Source organism: Anomaloglossus baeobatrachus, chromosome 3 (assembly GCF_048569485.1).
Source record: "Anomaloglossus baeobatrachus isolate aAnoBae1 chromosome 3, aAnoBae1.hap1, whole genome shotgun sequence".
NCBI classification, from domain to species: domain Eukaryota; kingdom Metazoa; phylum Chordata; class Amphibia; order Anura; family Aromobatidae; genus Anomaloglossus; species Anomaloglossus baeobatrachus.
Window position 1 is genome coordinate 80463699 of NC_134355.1, and position 26762 is coordinate 80490460.

General features: G+C 46.0%; 1 protein-coding gene across 1 annotated transcript; it reads right to left on the reverse strand.

Moving 5' to 3' along the window:
* Positions 1-394: 394 nt before the first annotated feature.
* OTOR (otoraplin) lies at positions 395-25908 on the reverse strand. The gene is made up of 4 exons (XM_075338059.1): positions 25711-25908; positions 24983-25125; positions 14308-14418; positions 395-577 (listed from the first exon to the last, which is right to left on the reverse strand). The coding sequence occupies exons 1-4, from the start codon at positions 25832-25834 to the stop codon at positions 554-556; spliced, it is 402 nt and encodes a 133-aa protein (XP_075194174.1). The 5' UTR covers positions 25835-25908; the 3' UTR covers positions 395-553.
* Between the last annotated feature and the right edge of the window lie 854 nt (positions 25909-26762).

The following is a 26762-nucleotide window of genomic DNA, read 5'->3' on the forward strand; positions in this document are numbered from 1 at the left end:
GGAGCAATTAGAATTTCTGCTATGGGGCCCCATGATTTCTGTGTTTGAGCATCACTGATTTGTTACTTTATTCTCCTTCATTAGGGTTTCACGATCTTTTCTGTTCACTCTATTCATAACTGTTATTTCTATTGTGTGTGTATATAGGTATAAAAACACAACAAAATGAACCAGCAATGTATAAGATATACAATCAGATATTCTCTGACCTTTGGGTCTGGAACAGAAGTAAAGAATGCAGAAGATGCTGGTGCTCGAAGGAAAATGCAATGTATGATTAGAAATGATGAAATAATGGCAGAGCTGGTATAATATGGAGGAAACTGGAGCTCTCCTCCCAGCGAGTAAAGTTAGAGGATTCATTTAAAAAAAAAATAATTGTAAAAATTCAGCATTGAGTATACGAATCTACGATAGTTTATTTTTATAGATTTACATGAAGTGATAGATAAGACAAGAAGCGACACAGAGAGAAAAGTAGTTACAGGTATGCAATATCATCTGGATGTAGTACTGCAGTAGCTTCATATGTCTTCTCTCATTGCTCTCCATTTTAGTCACAGTAGAAGTCGATGGCCTGTAGAAGAGACACAATAAATGTCAAGAGCTGCTTTTTAGATGCAGAAATGCTGCGGAACATCTACATTCCTAAGGAAAGTATTTTGTGAGGTTTTGATGTTATAGATTTTCTTTTTCAGAGATCCCCCCGCGCCTGTTAACCCCTTAAGTGGGCTTTACACGCTGCGATCTCGCTAGCAACATCGCAAGCGATCGTACCCGCCCCCGTCGGTTGTGCGACATAACCTCGCTTACCCCCGTCACATGCACTTACCTGTCCTGCGACGTCGCTCTGGCTGGCGATCCGCCTCCTTTCTAAGGGGGCGGGTCGTGCGGCATCACAGCGACGTCACACGGCAGGCGGCCAATAGAAGCGGAGGGGCGGAGATGAGCGGGACGTAAACATCCCGCCCACCTCCTTCCTTCCTCATTGGCGGTGGAGGCAGGTAAGGAGATGTTCGTCGCTCCTGCGGTGTCACACATCGCGATGTGTGCTGCCACAGGAACGACAAACAACATCGCTAACATGCAGAAAACGATTTTTTGTTTCAGGACGACCTCTACACGGCAAACAATTTTGCCCGCTTTTGCGATTGTTTAAGATCACTCGAACATGTCACACACTGCGATATCGTTAATGACGCCGGATGTACGTCACTAACGACGTGACCTCGACGATAATTAATTAACGATATTGCAGCGTGTAAAACCCGCTTAAGTTTGCGCTGTCAAATTATGACAGCAAGATCCAATGCACTCCGGCAAGGATTATACTGTTCCCTGTCGCCATTGGCGGCCCCATGACACGATCACGGGCCCCAAATGGCTTAGAATGGCAGCATGGGGTCAGATGATGACCCCTGTCGCTGCCATGACTCACTTTCTGTAAATGCCTCAGAGTACAGGCATAACGCTCCCCAGTAAAACTAGTAAAATCAATAAAAAAAGTAAAAAAAAAAAAAAAAATATGAGACAATTAAAAAAATAAAAATTCAAATGAAAATAAAAAATACACATATTTGGTATTACATATTTGGTACAACGTGTTCATAAATGCCTGATCTATGAAAATATGAAATCAATTTATCTGATTGGTACATGGCATATCAAGAAAACAAAATCAAAACGACAGAATTACAGTTTTATGGTCTCCGCAACATTGCATTAAAATGCAATAACAGGCAATAAAAACATCTCATCTATACAAAGGTGGTAGAATTAACCCCTTAACGATCGCGGGCAGTAATATTACGTCCTAGCGGTCATAGTGTTACTGCCCGCGGTCTGCCGGCAGCAGCTTGCCGCGATCGGTGCACATCTCAGCCTGAGATGTGTGCCTGCTAGGCACGAGCAGAATCGTTGTCTGCTCATGCCGTTTAACCCCTTAAATGGAAGCTGTTAATATGTGACAGCGCCATTATAATCGCGATTGCGGTAAACTTTTACTTACCGCCCGATACCAAAAGTCACGTGACGTAATCACGTGTAGCACAGGGTTATGTGATGACTCCTGTACCAGCCATGAATTACTTTCAGTTTCACTCGTCCCGGAGCTGAGTGAATGAGAAAGTGAGTATATCTGCTGTTTACAGCTGTATAGCTGTGATCAGCAGATAGGGCAGAGCGATCGGATTGTTGATCGCTATAGCCCCCTAGGGGGACTAGTAAAATAAAAGAAAAAGTAAAAAAAAAAAAAAAAATTTAAAAAAAACCAAAAAACTAAAGTTCAAATCACCCCCTTTCGCCCCATTGAAAATTAAAGGGTTAAAAGATTAAAAAATGTACACACATTTGGTATCGCCACGTTCAGAAATGCTCGGTCTATCAAAATATAAAATCAATTAATCTGATCAGTAAGCGGCGTAGCGACAAAACAATTTCAAACGCCAAAATGACTTTTTTTGTCGCCACAACTTTTGCGCAAAATGCAATAACAGGCAATCAAAACGTAGCATCTGTGCAAAAATGGTACAGTTAAAAACGTCAACTCCAGACCCAAAAAATAAGCCGTCACTGAGCCATAGATCCCGAAAAATGAGAACACTACGGGTCACGGAATATGGAGTAAAATGTGCGCCACTTTTTTTAGACAAATTTCCGATTTTTTTTTTTAACCACTTATATAAAAGTAAACCTATACATGTTTGGTGTCTATGAACTCGCACTGACCTGAGACATCACACCCACACATCAGTTTTACCATATAGTGAACACAGTGAATAAAATATCTCAATTTTTCTGCATTTGGAATTTTTTTGACGTTTTCCAGTACAATATATGGTAAAACTAATGGTTTCATTTAAAAGTACAGCTTGTTCCGCAAATAATGAGCCCTCACATGACCATATTGACCAAAAAAAAAAAGTTACGTCTCTCAGAAGAAGAATAGCAAAAAAAAAACAACGGAAAGCGAAAAATCGGCCGGTCGTGAAGGGGTTAAGAATGTCAACTCAAAAAGCAAAAAAATTAGCCGTCACTGAGCTGCAGATCCCAAAAAAAGAGAATATTACGGGTCTCGGAAAATAGTGACAAAAGCACAATTATTATTATTTTTATTTTATTTTTTTATTTACAAAATTCTGATTTTTTTTCTTGTTTTTCAGTACAATATGGGGCAGACTGAATGGTGTCATTCAAAAGTACAACTCGTCCCGTAAAAAACAAGCCCTTATGTTGCTATACTGATGGAAAAATAAAAAAAGTTATGGCTCTTGGAAGAAGAGGAGGAAACATAGGCACATAGGCCACAGACATCAGTGCAGCAGGTGGGTGTTGCATGCAGGAAACAGAGTTACTGGAGGCAAACTAAAGGCCAAGTATCCAGGAAGCCGCAAGTGAACATATAGAAGCACAGTGAATGTCTCAAAGGCATCCTGTCAGCCACAGGCAGATACATAGAGGCAAACTAAAAGTCTTAAAGGGTCCTGGAGACCACGGACAGACAGAAGGGTTACTGGAGACTGCAGATAAGTAACTCAAGGACTGGAAACCACAGATGACCAAGAGACAGCCTGGAGACTGTCAACAGGAACTGTGCACAGACCAACTAAAAAAGTTACTAGAAAGTCTTAATACAATACCAAGACACAAGTGTGATTCGTCAGGGGCCTAGGGAATAAAAACTCAACGTGTGCATGTGGCCTTAGAATTAGATTTAGGCTGAACACACATGGCGAGAAAAATGGAGCAAGTGGAATGCCATAAAACTAAAAATCGCATTCCACCTGGACCCATGTTACTCTATGAGCCGCTCCCATGAGCGATTTTTTTTTCTCAGCCCTAATCAGACCAAGAAAACAATTGCATCATGCTGCGGGTGGAATCTGATTAGTTTTCACTCGCACCCATACAAGTCTATGGGTGCGAGAGGAACATATCACTGCACTCGCATGACATGGAGAAGATGGTGAGATTAATCCCTCTCTGTCCTCTGTGGCTGTGCTAGTGTACCGCCCCCGTGCCAGCGGCCGAGCCGCTTGGATCCGGAGCCGCAGTGGCTCGAGGGGTCTGTGCGGACACTCGAATTTAAAGAAGGGGGTATATACAGGGGAGTTAGGAGTTCGTGACGCCACCCCCAGTGCGTGGTAATGTGTAGTACCACCGCTGCTGTTGGTGAGAGCGGGAGCCCGGGTGGCGATGTTGTAGCAGCAGGATGTGTTAACCCCTCCGTGAGTAGGGGGTTTGTGCCCCGAGGCCCGTTGGTGTAGTTGGTGTTTGGGGTTGCCGTTGGGAATAGGAAGAGGGGCTTTTCAGTGTACTGAATAACAGTGTCCAGGAATAACAACACCGACAGCTTGTAAAACCAGAATTCTGAGCACCACTGCAGCTTGTAGGGAGCATGCTTGGGTCCGTGCCCTTGGTGTTGCTGTTAGTCTGTGGCCCTTTCCTTGGCACCTCTTTTGTCTAGTTAGACCCTTAAGCATAAAACTCTTCGGGTCTCGCTCACCCGTATCCCTAATGGAGTGAGCTTGCTCTCAGGGTTCACGCATAGGATTTCTTTGGACTGTATTGGGAGAGACCTATCCCATCGGTGAGCTAGTACCCCGATTTTGGAGCGGGTTGGGAATGACACTTGAAGTCTTAACCCCTGTCGGGTAAATTACCGGGACGCGTGAAGCTACTTCCCGGCCTAGGGTCCATGTACCCCGTCGTGCCCTGGCCCCTACCTGGAAATGGCTCAAGACCGCCGGCTGCCCTCCTCGGTAGTCCGTGCCCCTTGACACGATCCCCTGCGACCGTGGTTCCAGCTCCTACCAGGCCCAGACCAACGTCTGCCACCTAGTACTCAGGAGCCCAGCTCCCCTTGTGACCTCTCCTCTCGAGAGTCACTTCACTTCCCTCTCCTTCCACTACTGTTTCACTTCTCTGTCACTTTCTCACTTTCCCCTACCAACCCCCCCCATATGGGCGGCCCTATTCCCTTCAGGCCCCCCAATGGTGTGTCTGGTGGGTACAGTGTAAAGTGTTTCTAGGATTTTGATTAGCTAAGCTGTTAGCAACACCAAAGGACCAAGACCCGTAACCAAGGAGGGTGGATACCGTGCAGAAGGGCAGATTGCACAATACCCTGTGACGACCTGATAGGCCAGGGCGTCACACTAGGATCGCAGCACAGTTGCGTGACAGTCGCAGGACACTCTGCTTACACTCCAGCAGAGCGGGAGCTGAGTGTCATGCGACTGGCTCACATTAATGACCGTGTAGCCGCAGCCTTAGGGCTAGGGTCTGATAACCTTTTTGTCTTAAATCTAAAAAAATGATAATAAACTAAATATAAATTGTTATGCTATTATTTTATAAATGTTACATTTCATTATAATGCAATCAAATCTACAGCACAAAGCAAGATTTTTAACCCTTGCAGTAAAGAAACCTTATCTGGAGACCTTACAGAGGACATACTTTTAAGTCAGTAATCTTAGGGATATTTTTATGATTCCACTCCCCAAGGCCTCAGCAAAGACAATATGACGGTTGAAAATCAGCTTTGAAAACAAGTGGCTCATCCTTAGGCCAAAATGGACTTCTTTTATTCTAGGCCAGGTCAAATGCCCAGCAAAAAAACAAAACAGACTCACGTTTGCTATCTTCTTGCACGGGAGGAAAACGTTTTATGACGTAATTTTAAAAAATCAACAATGGTTTCTGCAATGTTATTAACTCTAATTTTCCTATCATAAGGTTACTAATGTGAGGATAATTAGGGGTATGGCGGATTTTTTCAATTTTGCATATGGTAATCCTTTGTACATCCATGTACCTGTCTATGCTGTTCCCTGATAGAACGTTATCCTTTTTGGTTACATATTAAGGATCCTAGTCTACCCATTTTATCAATTTATTTTGGTTAGGGAGGTGTAGGGTCAATCAGGGCCAGCCATCAAAGAACGGGTGCACCACTACCCTTTAGGGTGGATTCTCACTTGCGAGTTTCTCGCAGTAGAGCAATGCGAGAAAAACTCGCATTGGAATCGGACACATGTTAGTGAATGATTTAGCTCGCATTTGCGATTTTTTTCTCAGTCCAAATCGGGCTGAGAAAAAAATCGCAGCATGCTGCTTTTTTGCGAGTTTCTTGTCAAGTCTCTCCAATGCAAGTCTATGGGAGTGTGTAAAAAATCGGATGTCACACCATCCTAGTGACATCCGATTTTCTAAATACATTTCTCGCATGTTTCCTAAAACACTGGAAACGATTGATGTGTCACAATGTCTGTCAATCTCTATTCTCTGTCAGTCGGTCTCTCCCTCTCGGTCTCTATTCTCTCCCTGTCGATCGGTCTGTCGGTCGGTCTGTCGGTCGGTCACTATCTCTGTCCCTCTCTCTCTGTCCATGTCGGTCTATCCCTCTGCCCCCTCTCTCATACTCACCGATCCCCAATCACCGGCGCGGCGCTGCACGGCGTTCACACTGCTCTGGCGGCTTCTCCTCTTTTGAAAAACCCGGCCGGTCATTATTCAATCTCGTATTCCCTGCTTTCCACGCCCACCGGCGCCTATGATTGGTTGCAGTAAGACACGCCCCCACAATGAGTGACAGCTGTCTCACTGCAACCAATCACAGCAGCCAGTGGGCGTGTCTATGTTGTGCATTTAAAAAAAATAAATAAATAAAAAAACCGGCATGCGGTCCCCCCCAATTTTAATACCAGCCAGATAAAGCCATACAGCTGAAGGCTGGTATTCTCAGGATGGGGAGCTTCATGTTATGGGGAGCCCCCCAGCCTAACAATATCAGCCAGCAGCCGTCCAGAATTCCCGCATCCATTAGATGCGACTGTTCAGGGACAGTACCCGGCTCATCCCGATTTGCCCTGGTGTGTTGGCAAACGGGGTAATAAGGAGTTAATGACAGCCCATAGCTGCCAATAAGTCCTAGATTAATCATTGCAGACACCCCCAATGATTAACCTGTAAATTAAAGTTAATAACACACAGAGTTAAAAAATCCTTTATTTGAAATAATAAAATAAAACAAAGACCCTCGTTCACCACTTTATTAAGTCCCCAAATAACCCATCCTTGTCCAACGTAATCCACGGAGGTCCCGCGTCGCTTCCAGCTCTGCTACATGAAGGTGACAGGAGCTGCAGAAGACACCGCCGCTCCTGTCAGCTCCACACAGCAACTGAGGTGAGTATCGCGATCAGCTGATGATGTCACTCAGGTAACTTACGGCCACCGCTGGATCCTCCAACAGTGACAGCAAGTCGCCCGAGTGACAGCGATGAAATCACAGGTGAGTTGCGGTCACGGGGGGAGAATATAGCTAGCTGCGTGTAACCTGAGTGACAGCAGCGCAAATCGCGCTGCTTAATTCAGTCACTCAAGGGATTAGCGGTCACCGGTGAGTCCATCACGGGTGACCGCTAATCAGGATGCGACACAGAGCCGCGGCATGACAATGAAGTCGGGTGAAGTTCACCCGAGTTCATTCTGATCGTACGGCTCTGTCTGTGTCTGCTGTCATCTGTCATTCAGCTCTGCTACATGGCTGTGTCTGCTGTCAGCGGCCATGTAGCAGAGCTGAATGGCAGATGACATAGTAAAAACGGATCCCCTACGCATTACACACGCATTACACACGCTAGGCAAGTCATTAAATAAAAAAAAAAAAAGCATCGCACTTGCGTTACACTCGGACCTAACGTGAACTAAAATCAGTCGAGTTTTTTTCAGCCCAGTCGGACCGATTTTACTCGCATAGATGTATTTCCAGCCTTAGGGTATCAAACCTCCATTGACAGGTAGAGGACAGTATAGGGCATCTTGTGTGGGTGATGAGAGGTCCTGGAAGCCTCACCACATGTAAGATATGTTTGTTGTTTTTTGATTTTGATATTGTATCATTAATTTTGTTTGTCATTGGGGTATAATTTTTCTATATCCCTTTTTTATCGAACTAATAAAAGTTATATCTTAGCTATCCAGGGATTCTTCACTGTATTCAGATTTTCCTTGTCCTTGTAATGCCCATGCTGGCATCCTCGCACTTTCTTGCTCCCCTCCCCTGTCTAGGCATCCTGCAACAGTGGTCCCATCCCTGTCCCATGCTACAGCCTCACGGATCGTCTCAACTCCTGACAGGCACCCCCTTTCTTAAAGACCAGTGTCCTTCTAACCCAGATGTACCTCCCAGGTCAGCTGGGAGGCTGTAGGTATTTAAAGCACCTCTGCCCTTTCAGTGGTGCCTGCGCAACAAGTCTAATATATTGCTAGTTTACAGGTCCCCTAGCACTGTGTTGTTGCCGCTAATACATTGTGCTAGTTCTGTTTGCTGATACCTGTTTGCATTACAGAGTGCTGCTGCCATATCCCTACCTGCTGCTGTGAGCCGCTACCCTGGCCACTACCACGATACCTGCTGCAACGAAGTATCGTCCCATGCTGCCGTAAGTGTCCACTCCAGCCAACTTACACGATACCCATCCTTACATGTATTTATGCCACTGCTGCTGAATCCGTCCATCCATCCATCCTGGGCGGATTCTCGACATCTGCTGCCACAACCTATTGTCAGAGACTGTCGCTCCCCTACCCCTGGGGCCAATTGACGCAACATCAGTCTTCCTGAGTGGCACCCGGTCCAATACCTGCAGCATAAAACCTCCACCTTTAAGGGCTCCGGAGAAGACCAGGCTCAGGTCCGTAGTCCAGCTCCTCTGGATTTTCTGTGTGTTGCGACCCAATGGGCTCACTAACATCTCTGCTCGCCCGGCGAGCATAACTGTCCTCAATGCTATAAATTACAGGCAAATACTTATTCATCATAAAGGACCATCAGGGATGCATCTGATTGGCAAATTTATTCTGCAGCACGACAACAGTAACAAACATACTACAAAGCCCTGATCTCAACATCATTGAGTCTGTATGAGATTACATGGAACACAAAAAGGAATTGGGAAAATCTACATCCACAGAAGATCTGTGGTTAGTTCTCAAAGATGTTGGGAATAACGTCACTATTATGTTCCTTCAGAAAAACTATTTTTGAAAGTATTCTCACTTTGCAGCGCTTTTCCACACTTGTGTAAAACTTTTGCTCAGTATTGTATATATTTTCCAGTTTTGAGCAGAGCAAAGAAAAGACGAAGCGAAGAAGAGAAAACATTCATCTCAATTACATCATGGAAAGACAGAAATCCTGCGTGAAGAAAGTGGTGAAAGATAACACAGTTTCTACATTCTCTTCTTAGATGTAAAGTCCAAGTATACTCCAAAACATTACAAAGTCATAAACTATCAGCCTCAAGATGAATATTAAAGAGAATTTATTTATGGACTTTGTGCAGGTCTAAGCAAGCAGGTAAGTAAGAAGTCCTACTCATAAATCTCATACAGTCCTTGTGTTTATGTAACCAGTTTTTCAGTAAAGATAAAAATTCCTTGGAGATGTGTGGAGGAATACATAAAACATTATTGTACATACATTCCGTTATCCATCTGTCTAGAACTAGGAGATGTAAGTAAAGCTGCCAAATCCTGCTGTTTTTCCACTTTTCACTTGTGCAATAAAAAAGACCCAAATAAGCAACTGTTCATTCTGCTCAAATTTTGTATTTGTTCAATTTACAGAGTGATTTGCCTTTACTATTAGGATTGTTGAGATGAAAGTAATCTGATGAGACTTTTTATGAGAAATAAACATCGTTTCTAAACTTTTGTTTTTGATAATTTTATGTAAATGTATAAATATGCAAAAGACAAAATAATCAAGGTTTACAATGTTTGGTATTCTAGAGATGGACAGATCGATTCTCAGGATTTCGGTCCATCAGCCATGTCCGTAGTCTCTGCTATTGAAAGGAGGCTGGGAAATCTTTAACATTCTGGAATCCCCGGTCAGGGTTTTCTTTAGGCTATATGCACACGCTGCAGTTTTAACTGCATCCAAACTGCAACCAAAACTGCACCTTGTCACAGAGAGCCTGGAAATGTAGAAAAAAAACACTTGTAATGATGGTGTGTTTTTGTTAGGCCTGTTTCACACATCAGTGAAAATCACGGCTGTTTTTCACTGACGTGTAAAAAATGCATATGTCCCTCTGTGTGCCGTGAGTCACGGCACACGTGGGTTATCCATGTGGTATCTGTGTCAGTCATCCATGATAGCGCATGAATGCATACTGACCTGTCCCCGCTGCTGCTGTCCGTGGTGCTGAACTCTGCTGTGTTTCCTGTCGCTGCTGACCTCCACTGCAGCTACTTCCGGGTCGGCTGCTCTATGCAAAAATTAATATGCATGAGAATAAGCAGCCAGGCTGGAAGGAGGAGGCAGCAGAGGCTGAACACAGCAGCAATGGAGAAGGTGAGTATGAAAAGCTTTTTATTTTAAATGTACGTGTTTTTCTGGTATGTGTTTCACGGATCACACCAGAGTGTGGTCCTTGGGACATCAGTGATGCCAGAAAAAAACAGACATGACTCCATGGGGAGCACACGGACACGCATGTCCGTTAATCTGGTACGTATAAAAACCAGCACATACGTACCAGAATCAATGATGTGTGAAAGAAGCCTTAATGCGTTTTTTAAAGGAGAAACAAAATATGATAGGATAGGATAATAGACAGATATATAGATAGCAAAAATAGATAGTAAGAATAGATAGAACATATAGAATAGATAGAAAGAACATATAGAATAGATAATAAGAAAGAGCAGAATAGAAAGAAATAATAGAGTAGCTCGATAGATAGAGCAATCACTATCTTGTCCAGCTGTTTCTTTTTATTTTTGGGGGGTAAACAAATGACGTGGGGTCCCCCCCATTTTTCATATCCAGTACAGAAACAGCAGCAGCTGCAGGCTGCAACCCTCAGCTGTGTACTGTATTTTAGCTGGTTATGAAAAATAGAGGGGATCTCACGCTTTTTTTTTTTTTTAATTATTTGATTTATTTAAAAAAAAAAAAAAGAAATAACATGGGGTCCCGTGATTTTTTTAAAACCAGCCAAGATACTGCAGACAACTGAAGGCTGATACTATTAGGGTGGGAAGGGCCATCATTATTTGGCCCTTTCCAGGCTAACAATAGCAGCCCACAATCGCCTCAGAAGTAGCGCAACAATAAGATGGGCCAATTCTGGCACTGGACCTGTCTCTTCCCATTGCCCTGGTGTGGTGGCAATTGAGGTAATAAAGAGTTAATAACAGCCCACAGCTGCTACTAAGCCATAGATTAGTGATGGCAGGGGTCTATGAGACACCCCCATCACTAATCTGTAAGTGAAAGTAAATAAACACAAACACCCAAAAATTTAAAAAAAAAACTGCATCGTGCGCACAGCAAATATGAATTCTCATAGAATTTACTGGGAAGTCAAACATGAGCTCAAAGTGAGAACTTTCTGACAACAAAACTGCACGAAAAAAACCACGACAAAAAACACAGCATGTGCATATAGCCTTCGCCAGTGCTGGCACAAAATCATCATTGCAGCATGTTGCTCAGATGATGTTGCACCAGCCCGGCAAATCAAAAGCCCCCCTGATTAATCCTGAAAGTAAAAGATTTGCACCTCTTGTCCAGTGGCCAAAGACAACAGATTTGGTAGATGTACCTACCCAAATCCCACAAATCGATCTGCCCATCTTTACTATTAAGCATAGTTTAAATACAGATTAAACTTTCTACTTCAATTATTATATTTGGTATCCCTATTCAATTATATATTTGTGCCACCCCTGCAGCGGTCGAACCGCTCAGATTCGGGGGTGATTGCTCATGGCTAAGGGCCAAACGCAAATGAAGAAGGGTGTATTTACAGGGGAGATATAGTTCGTGATGCCACCCATGGTGTACGGTAATTGGGAGTACCGCCACTGCCGTTGGGAGTACCCGGGGTGATGGAGTGGGGCAGCAAGATGATGTTATCCTCCACGGGTAGGGAAAGACCCCGGGACTCTGGATGGTGATGCAGGGTGCCGTGCAGGGGGAGCGCAGGCTCGCTGATTGCAGGGGTTAATCAGGTACTCACTCAGCAATAAAGCAGACGCTGATAACAGGGTAAACCAAGTCTCTGGGTGCCGCTGCCCTCTTGTGGGAGCTTGTTTGGGTCCCGTCCCCTGCAGCACTGCCTGGTGGTCCGTGACCTGCCTCCTGGCACAGAATTTAAAGTGTCCTTTGTGGCCCGTCAGCTTGGAGCTTTCCGGGCCCCGCTCCCCACTATGGCTAAGTGAAAGAGCCTGCTCTCAGGAGCTCACGCTCGGGATTTCAGTGGGCCGCTTGTTTGGAAAGCCCTATCCCACTTGTTGCGCTAGTGCCCCCGATCTCTCAGCTTTGTGTGAACAGTCCATAAAGGCCCTGTCCTCCACAGGTTAATTGCCGGGTCGCCTGAAGCTTCTCCCCTACCTAGGGTAGGTGTACCTCGTCGTGTCTTCAGTCCCGGACTGGTGATTAGGCCCAGGCTGCTGACTGTCCTCCAAGACACGTGCCAGGCATCTAGCCTCAATCCCCTGCGACTGGGGGTCTGACTCCTCTAGGTCCAGACCACCATCTGCGACCTAGTCTGCTTCTCCCCTGGGAGCTACAACTGCCAGCTTCCTCAGAGCTCCTCACAGCTTGAGGGTTCCTACTCAACTCACTTGACACGTCCCACCTCTGTGCCTGACCCCCAGTCCAGCTTAAGCAGCCCACTGGTGTGCCTGACAGGTGTGGTGCAAGATGTATCTAGGATTTTTGAATGCTGGTGGAGGCAGTACTGCAGGATGGAGACCCAGAACCATGGGGGTTTGAATCCTGCACTGAAGAGAAAGAGCGTGCTGTACCCTGTGACGACCTGAATAGTCTAGGGCATCACATATTTATTTTTTTTTATTTACTATTCGTGCTTATATAGCGCCATCATATTTTGTAGCACTTTACAGAGATCATCACTGTCTCCATTAGGGGCTCACAATCTAAATTCATTATTAATATATATTTATGTAGGAAGAAACCAGAGTACGCAGAGGAAACTGTCACGCTGGGAGCGAGAGGACGAGCGAGCGATATAACACAAAGGGAAAATCGGGGGAACAATACAGTGAAAAACCCTGGCGCTAGGAAAAAGGCCACCTCCTAACAATCACCTGTGGCTGATCCCTGCACTCTCTAACGTTCCTAGAAAGGTCCTTCCCCCGTGCGTCGTCACGTGCCTAGGCCCTCGCTGGCCTTGAACTCACCCTGACTAGTGAAGGTCAGGTCAGCGAGATGCTAGTCTCGCTACTGCAATAAAACAAAACAAAGAAGGTAAGACAAAAAGACAAAAAGGTGGGGAAAGATACAACAAATAACACTCCACTACTTCTCCAGCAGGAACTTCTCAGCTGCAACAGAAGCGACACCTCAGCTTCCCTAGAGACAGGCTCCTTTAAAGTGGACAACATAAATTAAACTATACCTGGCATAGTGAGGAGTAAGGAGTGGATATTTAGAGCAGAAGGGAAAGACTGCAGCTAAGATTATAACTACCTGTTAGATTTCAGCAGATTTCAAAGGAAACTTAACCCCTTCGGCACCGGATGTAATTAAATAAGCTCCATCTCAGGATAAACAATGAGCGAGCATTAAAGAGGATCTGCGATCAACTATATGCTGTGACCTTCTGATCCCAGATCCCCCCGAGAGCATATCAGGCCATCACACACATGATGCAAGCACATGCAAACATGGGTCATAAAACCAAGTAAAAAGTAGTGACATGGTGATTTAGAAAGTAAAAATATTAGTAATTGCCACACTGAAACGAAACCAGTAAAGTCTCACCTTATAGCGAACCTGTAAACAGATTTCCCAATACAAACTGTATGGGTTTCTCTCTGATGAGGCCATTGTACTTCCCTTGAAGAATTCTGTCAAAATGGCCATATAAACCTACTATAAAAACTACTCATCTGAACTGTATTAATAAATTGCTAATTTCAACATCAGGAGTATACAGCCATTTCGATATGGATTTTTGAGGTAAGTACACCAGTCTCCCCAGGTGCAAGTGATCTATTTAATAATGTATGCTGCTTTTATTTATATTTGATAGGTCTGCAACCGATGCTGTTGCATAGGCATGACACTCTTAGTAAGTACCTTTATAGTTAAAAATACTGGTTTTATTCTTTTATTAATACTTGAAATGAAGTCGCAGAAACAATATACACATAATTGGCTTCAGCTGCCATTTTTTGGATTCAGCAGCCCCCTTGCTGTTCTGAGATCCTAGACAACTCTCTGGTTTGATCGCGCACAGAAGCCCCAAGATATCTTACCATTGTGGGAAATTCTTGAAGCTCATCCTGGTAGACATTCAACTCCGTGATAAGACTGCTTGGAAAATAACCAATTTGTCCTATCTGATCCCTGTAGTGCTCAGTATACACCTATTAGAGATAAGATACAATTATAAAATCAAAGTCTATTTAAAGGGAATGTGTCAACAGAAAATTAATTATTGCTTAAATTAGGTTGTTATTTTAAAAGCATTTTTTTTGTTCTCCAATACTGGATCAATGCTGTCAAGGTACAGGTTGAAAAAACATTAATAAATATAAGCAAATGAGGAGACAATGGTGTAAACTAAAAACGTTTCTCAAATTAATTTGGTTCTCACTTAAAGGGAACCAAACATCAGGATTTTGGTATATAAGGTAGAGCCAGTGCAGTACTGGCACTATCAGGCACAGTCTGTACATACCATTAGTGGGCAGCTCGGATGTTTAGGCTGTGAAATCCAAGTTTATAAAGTTTGAAAATTCATCCACTTTTTGATTGACGTGTGCACCTCTCCAGATAATATCCGGGCGGGTTATGCACATGATTCCCGCCCCCTGCCGCATGTTGCTCCCTCTCTCTGGCTGTATGTAAATTTCTCTATTCAGAAACACGGCGTCGGAGTTGGCGCCTGTACATAGCGCTTATCTCCGGCGCCGTGTTTCTGAAGCCCGCAGTACCTAGTATTGTGCATGTGTGGCGCCCCTGAGGCTTCCGTTGCCACAGGTCATTACACCCCATCAGCGGTGTGATGCCCCATTCTGGGAGAGGAAGAACGTGAACTCCGGTCCCCTGGTAAATCCACACTACACTCATTGCTAGGGACACACAGGACCAGGGAAAGTGGCAGGCACCCCTCCCATGCTGCATGCTGGGAGGGGCCGTAAGACCCATCCCTGCTCCCATAGGTTACAGCTTAGCAACTGGGGAGGTGGGAGGAGCCATCAGAGAGCAGACAGAGATAGGAAGGTCAAGGTTAGTCAGTTACCTCGGGGAGTGAGAGAGTGAAGAGTGAGCATGTAGTTGGAGGAGAAGAACGAGAGAAAGGAGGGAGGAGGAGGCCTGCTGGAGGCAGGCAAGGAGGAGAAAGAAAAGGAAGAAAGAAAGGGTCGCAGGGCCGCGGGTAGTCCTGTAGGTACCACGAGCAGTCCTTGTTAGGTACCGAAGAGAGGGCCTAGAGGCGCCACGGGTAGTTGCAGGCTGTGGTGGCCTGTTCCACATGAACATCGGTGGAGTGATTAAGCTGCAACAGGGGACGGTCCCTAGAGACTGGAGGAGTGCAAAGACAATCTCCAAACAGTAAAAACCGAGGCCCAGGGACGTTGTAAGCTCCCAGGGCCAGAACCCATAGCAGACGTCCAGAAAAGGGGAAATCAGCCGACAGGTGACCCCCCAGCCTGGAGGCTGTAGTGGAGGCCAAGCCAGGTCCATCCTAACTAAGGCAAGGCTAGCGAAGACAGCAGAGAAGGAGACACTAAGAGAAGGGTACCGGATTTCACACTCTGAATCACCCAGAAGGCGGAGGTCCCTGACAGAGGTTCCAGCGGTCCAAGGGTCCTGCTGCCCTGACAAGAACTGTGAGTAAAGAACTGGAACTGCACCCTTGAAGTTGCCTCAGTTATTTCATCTGCATAGACATTCACAAGCACCAACTGTGCCCCGGGCATTGCTCCACCTGTGGGGAGCAGTACTACCATTGCTGCCATAACATCATCCCGGAGGCCTCACACAGCAGCGGCGGCTTATTAGCCGCATACCACAGGTGGCGTCACGAACACAACCATTAACAAGCAAGCCACAAATTCTACTGACACCCACCAGGGCCACGGAGCCGGGCCCAGCCACCACTGACTACCACCGGACTAGTCCGGCCCGGCACCGGGTGTCCCATAGCCCTGGGGTGGGCGAGCCAACTTTTGGCGTCACGAACAGGATTTCGTGCCCGGTCTAACCGGGTACTGTGCGCCTGGAGAACCGTGTGACAGACTGTGTACTTTACTGAGAAACCGCCGCCATTAGCGCTGCTGAGAACGGGAAGAAGGGGGGCGTGTAAGAAGAAAGGGCGCGAAGAGAAGCCCCGCCCCCTTGTCCAAGAAAAGCGCGCAAAGCGGTGTCCGCCATAGAAAACGGAAGAAGTGGCGACTAGATAAGCTGGCTGGCAGAGAGAGTCTAAATGCCAGATCAGCAGATAAAGACAATGTACCTGATCGCAAACGGAGTAATGCCGGTCGTGATGGGCTGGGCGCCAGTCTGGCGCCAGATGCTAGTGCAGCCCCCGGCCCCGCCTCCGAGAAGGGAAAGGGAGCAGCCGAGTGGCGTGGTCGAGCACTCGAGCAGTGTTCCAGGCAGCATTCCCCAGGTCGGAAGCATGACGGAGGAGCTGCAAAGAGGTGCACCAGGGACCGGCAGAGAGGATCGCAAGCTGGACCTGCTCCAGGAAGAAATAAGAGTTCTGGCCCGGAGGCTGAGCAGCATGGAGGTGGAGGCGGACCGGCCGAGAGAGACACCAAGGGTGCCGGAGGATCTGGAATGGTGGATGGACGCCGCGGAGCAAGTGCAGGGTGAGCAACCAGACACCCCGTCCAGTCCGGACCCAGGGTCCCGCCACACGCCCCCGCTTAGCCCCTTCACCGACCCCCTGGCCTTCCTGGCCCACCCCGCGGATGCCCGGTGGGGCACCGGAGGCCTGCCTGAGACCCCCGCAGACGGAGCCTGGGGTGGGGTGCATCTTGAACAACTAGTGGGCCCCCTGCCGAGTCCCCCTGTGAGCCTCCCGGGAATGGCATCCCCGGGAGCGAACTGGGACACAGCGCCCATAGACACCAGGGGACTGCAGCGGCCGCTGCTCCCCAAGGAAACTCCCCTGGCCAACGAGATGACGTGCCGGAGGCTGGTGGTCTAGTACCAGCGGGAGCGGGAACTCCGGGAGGAGAAACGAAGGGCCCGAGAAGTCGCCAATCTGGCCTCCAAGGAAGAGGTCAGAAAGGCCCTGAAGGGGACCGAGTGCCCAGTAAGATGGGGCACCGTAGTTGATTTCCAGCAAAAAGGCGGCTGGGGCTTCATCCGGGAGCCCGGCCTGGGCAAGGATGTGTTTGTGGCCCGGAGAGACATTGAGGAGCACCTGCCCAGAGGCCACCCAGGGCGCGATGCCAAGCCGGGTGATGTGGTTGAGTATGCCCGGCTGATGGGGGACCGCGGGTGGTATGCGCTGCATGTGCACATTGTGCAGGAAGAAGCGGCCCCGGAGGAACCGGAGTGGCGCCGCGCCATGCCATCTCGCAGCGATTCCCCTGTTAGCAGCAGCCGCAGCCCTCCCTCCAGACAGACCCAGGCCGCAGAACATTGCAGCGGGCCTACAACAGTTACCCAGGAGACGCAGACCAGGATCTCCATGGCGTGTGTGATTCAGGGTGCCCGGCCAAAGCAGGGCCCTAGAGACCACAGCAACAGCCCCCTGCAGACAAGCAGCCCTCTGCAGCAGCGCCGTGCAACGCCTACAGGCAGCCCCACTCCAATCCAGGCTGCGGGACAGCGCAGAAGGTCAGGGACCAGTGCCCAGGGGACCCAGACGATGATCTCGTCGGCGTACCTGCTGCCAGGAGCCATGCCGGAGTGGGACCCTGATATCTACCCTCGAGAGTAAGGAAGATGAAGAGCTGCCGAACTGTACATAGCCCCTCGTTCTTTTTGAAGAAGTCCCTCGTGTTTTGCCCCTGATTCTTTTCGAAGATGACACCCTTTCCTACTGTACTGCCCCTGATGCTTTTTTAAGACGTCACCCCCCATGTTATGTGCTACCGGGCCACTGAACTGGAATGTGGGCCCCGGTGGAAGTGTATGTGTTATGTCCTACCAGGCCACTGGACTTAGTGGCTGGTATGTTGTTCATATGTCTTATGTAACCAGGCCATTGGACTTAATGGCTGGTTGATTATGTCATTTTGTTTGATTGAAAGAAACGAACTGCCGGGCTACTGGACTTGTAGTAGCCAAAAATGTAATTAGTTGCACCCGTTGTGCCCCCTACCAGAATTATGGGGGATTTGCCCGAACCGTGCAATGGACTGGAAGTGCACACTTAGAGTTTTCTTTATAAGAAGTTCGCAACGTTTATGATATGTGCCTCCCATAAAGGGAAGAAATGTTTTACTGTTTTATGTTATTGCATACCAAAAATGTTTTGCAGTTCTCCCACTTGTTTTTGTTGTTTTTCAGCCCGAGGACGTGCTGGGATTTGCTGTGGGGGAGTGTGGCGCCCCTGAGGCTTCCGTCGCCACAGGTCATTACACCCCATCAGCGGTGTGATGCCCCATTCTGGGAGAGGAAGAGGGTGAACTCCGGTCCCCTGGTAAATCCACACTACACTCATTGCTAGGGACACACAGGACCAGGGAAAGTGGCAGGCACCCCTCCCATGCTGCATGCTGGGAGGGGCCGTAAGACCCATCCCTGCTCCCATAGGTTACAGCTTAGCAACTGGGGAGGTGGGAGGAGCCATCAGAGAGCAGACAGAGATAGGAAGGTCAAGGTTAGTCAGTTACCTCGGGGAGTGAGAGAGTGAAGAGTGAGCATGTAGTTGGAGGAGAAGAACGAGAGAAAGGAGGGAGGAGGAGGCCTGCTGGAGGCAGGCAAGGAGAAAGAAAAGGAAGAAAGAAAGGGTCGCAGGGCCGCGGGTAGTCCTGTAGGTACTACGAGCAGTCCTTGTTAGGTACCGAAGAGAGGGCCTAGAGGCGCCACGGGTAGTTGCAGGCTGCGGTGGCCTGTTCCACATGAACATCGGTGGAGTGATTAAGCTGCGACAGGGGATGGTCCCTAGAGACTGGAGGAGTGCAAAGACAATCTCCAAACAGTAAAAACCGAGGCCCAGGGACGTTGTAAGCTCCCAGGGCCAGAACCCATAGCAGACGTCCAGAAAAGGGGAAATCAGCCGACAGGTGACCCCCCAGCCTGGAGGCTGTAGTGGAGGCCAAGCCAGGTCCATCCTAACTAAGGCAAGGCTAGCGAAGACAGCAGAGAAGGAGACACTAAGAGAAGGGTACCGGATTTCACACTCTGAATCACCCAGAAGGCGGAGGTCCCTGACAGAGGTTCCAGCGGTCCAAGGGTCCTGCTGCCCTGACAAGAACTGTGAGTAAAGAACTGGAACTGCACCCTTGAAGTTGCCTCAGTTATTTCATCTGCATAGACATTCACAAGCACCAACTGTGCCCCGGGCATTGCTCCACCTGTGGGGAGCAGTACTACCATTGCTGCCATAACATCATCCCGGAGGCCTCACACAGCAGCGGCGGCTTATTAGCCGCATACCATAGGTGGCGTCACGAACACAACCATTAACAAGCAAGCCACAAATTCTACTGACACCCACCAGGGCCACGGAGCCGGGCCCAGCCACCACTGACTACCACCGGACTAGTCCGGCCCGGCACCGGGTGTCCCATAGCCCTGGGGTGGGCGAGTCACATGAGAGGGCAGCGCATGCGCCCTCACTTCTTCAGACCTCGTTGTGACCACGGGAGCGCGCGCGGTCACAACAGGACTGGAGAACAACTGATCTTATGCCGATTAGCTGCAGCAGACGTATGCTACGATATCGTCTGCTGCAGCTAATCGGTAAGATCAGCTGTTCTCCAGTCCTGGTGTGATCGCGCGCGCTCCCGCAGTCACAACGAGATCTGAAGAAAAGAGGGCGCATGTGCCGCCCTCTCATGCACAATACTAGGTACTGAGGGCTTCAGAAACATGGCGCCGGAGATAAGCGCTATGCGCAGGCACCAACACAGACGCCGTGTTTCTGAATAGAGAAATTTACATACAGCCAGAGAGAGGGAGGAACAGGTGGGGTGGGGGGGGCGGGAATCATGTGCATAACCCGCCCGAATATTATCTAGAGAGGTGCACACGTCATTCAAAAAGTGGATGAATTTTCAAACTTTATAAACTTGGATTTCACAGCCTAAACATCCGAGCTGCCCACTAATGGTATGTACAGACTATGCCTGATAGTGCCAGTACTGCACTGGCTTTACCTTATATACCAAAATCCTGATGTTTGGTTCCCTTTAAATTCTCTTACATGGCAGTGTGCAGGGACAAATCTGTTCTACACCAAGTGAAGACCACAAACAAGCTAGGAAAAATCCATTTATGAATACCCGAGGGCTGAAATTGCTGTTAAAATGTCATAGTAATAATAACCAGAATCCACAATTCAATAAGCTGCATAGTAGATAAAAAAGATGTGCATTGTGCAGGCGTAAGTTAGGGGAAAGCTGATAGATGATGAGGCATCTTCTCGCCCAAAGAAAAATCTATTTTTTCCTCCAATTATGAATCATTCACTTTTTCCCCTTACCTCCTGAACTCATCGTCCACCCTAAAAAAAGCTCAAAACCATCTTAGGGTACTTTCACACTTGCGTTGTTTTTTTTTGGCGCAATCCGCTGTCTTGGGAAACAGCGGAATCCGTTAACGGATTCCGTTGTTTCCCATAGACTTGCATTGATGACGGATTGTGCCAAAAGTACCTGCGTTGCTTCCGTTGGCCGATGCTCCGTTGCTTCCGCCGAGCGGAAGCAACGCTGAATGTAACGTTATTTGCTTGTGTCAAAATGACGCCAACCAACGGATTCCGTTGGTTCCGTTAAAATTTATAATGGTTCCCTATGGTAGCGGATTCCGTTGCTAAGTGCTTAACAACGGAATGCGCTGCTGGATTCCGCTAATTTATACTGAGCATGCCCAGAATGAAAAAAAATAAAAAAAGAAATAAAACAGAGCCGACGGATTCCGTTAGACGGACGCCTAACGGACGCCAAACGGATGCAACGGTCCGTTATTTTACAGGCATCACCTAACGGATTCCTGTGAAATAACGGACCCGTTGCATCCGTTGACAACACAAAAATAACGGATGCGTCAAAACGACGCAGCAATGGACCCAGCGGATTCAACCCAACACAAGTGTGAAAGTACCCTTAGTCAAAAAAAGGACTGTCTACTCAGTGAGGAGTCAGGATACATCTCCTGTTATACCTTATGGAAAGGGCAAGAAGGAGTGAGAAGAGCTCAACACAGTAAGACACACAAGGTCTTGTGCTGTGCTTCAAACTACTTTTATACCTCAGTACAGTGCCGGATGCACAGGCACACAGCTCAATATTGCTGTATATTGTCTTCCATGCTGCTGTATAATGTCTTCTATACTGTTTCTGCTTCTGAACATATGCTACATAGAAAAAGAAGAGCAGAAATCTCAATATTTCTGTGTATCGGAGACATCAATGCAGCTAGTTTCATCTCACTAGCTCAGAGTCAACTGGAAACTAAAAATCGTATCTGCAGAGGGGAAGCTGATGAAAAGTTAGGACAAATGGCATAAAATGGCCAGATGTATTATTTATCATGTACACACTGACAGCAGCTTATTTTGAAGTTACCTGAAATTACAGATACTCTTTAAGCAACTACTATTGGTTATCACAAAGGTGGGACACATTTTCAGTTAAGTCTTATTGTGAAGATAGCCATACAGATATTATACTACAAGAATATTGTCATTGACAAACACATATTAATGTACATCCAACAGAGGACACAGTCTTGATGGATGCATTAGTATCCTTTCACAAAAGGACTGCATTTAAAAAAATGTAAAACCATGATATACCTTTTTGCCGTGTCTGACTGTATCGTCTGCATTCTCCTAAACTGTTAAAAAAAAACTATGCAGATAAACACCAGCCAGATGAAGGTAAAAAGAACACCATATGGCCTCCATCTGGTCAATGTGAACCTGTGAAAGTGTTAACATGTACACTGACGTGCAAATGGAACGGAGTGCACAAATGCAATGTGAATTCAGAATATCCAATAGTCTCCTACAGATGCTATACACACGGGGGTCAAAATTGTTGGAACCCCTTGTTTCATGAAAGAAAAACCCACAATGGTCACAGAAATAACTTGAATCTGACAAAAGTAATAATAAATGAAATATTTATGAACATGAACAAATTAAAGTCAGACATTGCTTTTCAACCATGCTTCTACAGAATTTAAAAAAAAAAATAAAGCTCATGAAATAGGCCTCGACAGAAATGATATGACAAAAGGGATATGTTAAATCAAGGTGTGTCCACGAATTAACATCACAATTGTCTACAATCTTGTAATCAGTCAGTGAGCCTGTATATAGGGCTACAGATACTCACTGTGACATGGTGTGTCTGTTTGGTGACATGGTGTGTACCACACTCAACATGGACCAAAGGAAGCGAAGGAAACAGTTGTCTCAGGAGATTAGAAAGAAAATTATAGACAAGCATGGTAAAGGTAAAAGTTATAAGACCATCTCAAAGCAGCTTGGTGTTCCTGTGACTGCAGTTGCACATATTATTCAAAAATGTAAGATCCATGGGACTGTAGCCAACCTCCCTGGACGTGGCCGCAGGAGGAAAATTGATGACAAGTCAAAGAGACGAATAATACAAACGGTAACAAAAGAGCCCAGAAAAACTTCTAAAGAGATTAAAGATGAACTTCAAGCTCAAGGAACATCAGTGTCAGATCGCACCATCCGTCATTGTTTGAGCCAAAGTGGATTTCATGGGAGACGACCAAGGAGGACACCATTGTTGAAAAAAATCATAAAAAAACAGACTGGAATTTGCCAAAAAAACATGTTGACAAACTACAAAGCTTCCCGAGAATGTCCTATGGACAGCTGAGACAAAAGTGGGACTTTTTGGCAAGGCTCTATGTTCACAGACAGAAACATGAAGCATATCAAGAAAAGAACACTGTCCCTATTGTGAAACATGAAGGAGGCTCTGTTATGTTCTGGGGCTGCTTTGCTGCATCTGGCACAGGGTGTCTTGAATCTGTGCAGGGTACAATGAAATCTCAAGACTATCAGGGGATTCTAGAGAGAAATGTGCTGCCCAGCGTCACAAAGCTTGGTCTCAGTCGCAGGTCATGAGTCTTGCAACAGGATAATGACCCAAAATGCACAGCTAAAAACACCCAAGAATGGCTAAGAGGAAAATATTGGACTATTCTGAAGTGGTTTTCTATGAGCCCTGACCTAAATCCTATTGTGCATCTTTGGAAAGAGCTGAAACATACCGTCTGGAAAAGGCAACCTTTAAAACACCAGACAACTGGAGCAGTTTGCTCTTGAGGAGTGGCCAAAATACCTGTCAAGACATGCAGAAGTCTCATTGACAGTAACAGGAATCGTTTGATTGCAGTGATTGCCTCAAAAGGTTGTACGACCAAATATTAAGTAAAGGAGAAGGATATTTTTGTCCAGGCCTGTTTCATGAGTTTTATTTTTTTAAACATTCTGTGGAAGCTGAAAAGCAGCAATGTCTGACTTTCATTTGTTCATTTTCATAGAATTGTTTTATTTATTATTACTTTTGTCAGATTCAGGTTATTTCTGTGACCATTGTGAAGTTTTCTTTCATTAAACGAGGGGTACCAACAATTTTGACCACGTGTGTATGTGGTTTTCTCGGATAACACTCGTACATGTGATTTTCTATGGGGCCATTCACATGTCCATGATTTTTCTCAGAAGATCGTGGAGATATGTCTGATTTTGATCTGAGGGTCGGCAATGTAAGTCAAAGGGTCTGTGAAAAATTCAGACCACTCCTGGATGACATCCAAGAGTGGTCCAGTTTTCACCAATTGTCAGAAAGAAAATGAAGAACCTATTTTTTTTTCTCCACGTATGAGAAAAACTGATGACATTCAGACCACACTCTGGTCAGCTTTGATTAAAGGAATAACGGAGCCCTAAGCAGAGCCATGGGCGGAGTGACCCGTGCTCAGCTTTGGAGGGCAAACAATGGGTTAAAGCAGAGCAAGCTGGTCAGTGCTTGGAGTCAAGAGTTTAATGGGAGGTAATTTAGAGGGGTGTGGTCAGGAGATTTATATGAGAATATATAAGGTGAGGAAGAAGGGGTGGCCTGCAATCAACACATAGGCACCAATGCTGAAGGTCCCGTCCTCTCTCCCTGATGAATGGGGATGGAAATAGATAATATAAAAATAAAAAAAAATTTGGGAAGTTTAACAGGTCATTTTGATGTTGTGAGGAAGAAGGGGTTCTTGGAGTTGGTGGCAAAATTGTGGTTGAGGGGTGGTACATCTGGTGGATGGTAACCTCCCATTTTGGATTAGATCTTGGTTAATTGCCTGGAGGATTTGGGGCTTTTCAAGGTGGGGTCCCTGGAAGTCGGTGATGTGTGTAATGTTTTCCGGCAATAGTGGTTTCTATGTTGACTGTTGGTTGCTTTGGGGCAATGTTGGATGGTTTCAGTAATTAATGGTTTCCGCCAGGTTTTGAAGTTCCAAGAACCTCCTCAACTTTTATGTTTATTTATTATATATTATAATAAAGGACGATTTGGCCATATTAATCCAAAATGATTGTCTGTCGTTTGTGGAAGGCGTTCCGGGTATTGGGCGGTGGGTGGACCCGGAGTGGACGTAGACTAAGGTGCTAGTTGAAGCCTCTACAATATCGCAGTCAGGTCTGATCCAGATGTTTTTCTGGTATGGGAAATCAAACATCTGAATAAGCCCTTACACATACAGTACTTATAGAAATCTACAACCCAAAGACTTTAAGATCCATATAAATAGAATCTAATCTAATCTTACACTTCCAGACCAAAACTCTCCTGCATCTTCGCCTTCCTTCACTAGCTTAGTGTAGACATAGACCAGCTCGTCCCTCTTGATGTTTATAAATCTGCAGTCTGGAGCATTGTAATCGTCCAACGCCTTCCCAAAGGATATAGCATCTAAAAGACATAAAATATAAGAAGCTTTCAGAGAATTTCTTTCCGTGACCTAAAACTGGCCAGAAAGTTTGCTCAGGCTTAATTAATATTCAAAGTTTGTTCCCCCTTCGCTATGTACATAAATCTGTATTGGAGCAGCGGAAACAAGGCTAAAGTGAAAAATCCCCCTGGCAATAAGTAATATCTGTAGTACATTCTGTGTAAAGAAAAGTAAATAATTAATGTAGTGAAATAATGGAAAGTAATAAAGTTCAATAGGCTCTTAGGGCCACACTGTACACATATATACACCACATGGTAATCTTAATCCAAACATCCGGACAGAATGACATTATAAGACATTAGAAATGTGATTTATTTTTTATTTTGTACTTTGAACAGGAAAAATTAGAAAGAAAATAATCTCATAGATATTAAAGTTAAAACTAAGAAATTAAAAATATCCAATTTTAGAAGAAAAAAAAAGAAGGTCTGGTAAAACCACAAAAGTTTTGTCAAGAGATTACCGATCTCGGAGAATATAAAGCCCTAGTAACATAATTTAGGAAAAAAATACATTAAAATTTACGTTCTTGGCAGACTTACAAACACATTCGTCGTCAGCACAAAGTTTCTTCTTTGCCAACTTCTGCATAAAAGCTCCATTTGCCTCTTTATCCATAAATCCAAGACATAAGAATAAGACCACAAAATAAACAACCAGAGACATTTTCTCCCAATATTTCCTCCCTCGTCCTCTGTGGATGTCTCAGAACTGAATACAGTGTTTCTCTGCGCCCTAAATCATCAGCAGCGAGTTTATGCAGACGGTGAAAACATCTGGAAAAATACAGACGGCCAATAGGAAATGATCTGGACGGCATTCCATGGACTCACACGGGCACGTGGATACAAGGGGATTCCTGTGCGGCGGTTTATCAAAAACACCGAGAGGATTCACATATTAGGTTCTCAAAAATAAGCCTATATATGCTGAACGTCCATTACTACAACTGCTTAGACAGACAGGTAGGAAGAAAGATGAAGATACAGACATACAGTGGATATACGACACCACGTGGCAAGATTTGTTGCATTAAAAAGTGTAATGGCAATAAAATGCTATAGTAAGTCAACAACGCACATTAAAAGGACCCAGGGATGGAGCCATTAACAATATCTGAATTTGACAGATTCTGTTAGGGTATGTGCTCATGATCAGGACTCACTGCATTCTGGACACAGCGGGCCCTGATCTGCGGGGCCACACGTCTCCTCCCCAGGTGAACGCAGCTGCTTGTACCCACGATCAGGGTTTGGGGCGCTACGGTCTCCTGCTTGTGTTCTCCCTACGGAGGACGCATGCGATTCCATAGCAAACAATTGACATGTTGCGGTCTAGGAAGATGCACCGCAGGTCAGTGTCCGCTGCGGGAAAAACAAGCATAGTGGGCACGGGATTTCAAGAAATCCCATCCACTATGCTTGCCCTATACAATGCAGCATTTTGAACACAGCTGAAGCATGCTGCGTCCAAAACACAGCAAACATTGATCGTGGGAAGGCACCCGTAATGATTTCCTGCAGAGGTATCCAATCTGTATGGCTACTTCTCCTGTACCAAACTGTGTTGACTGTCATGGCGGCATTGGACTCTG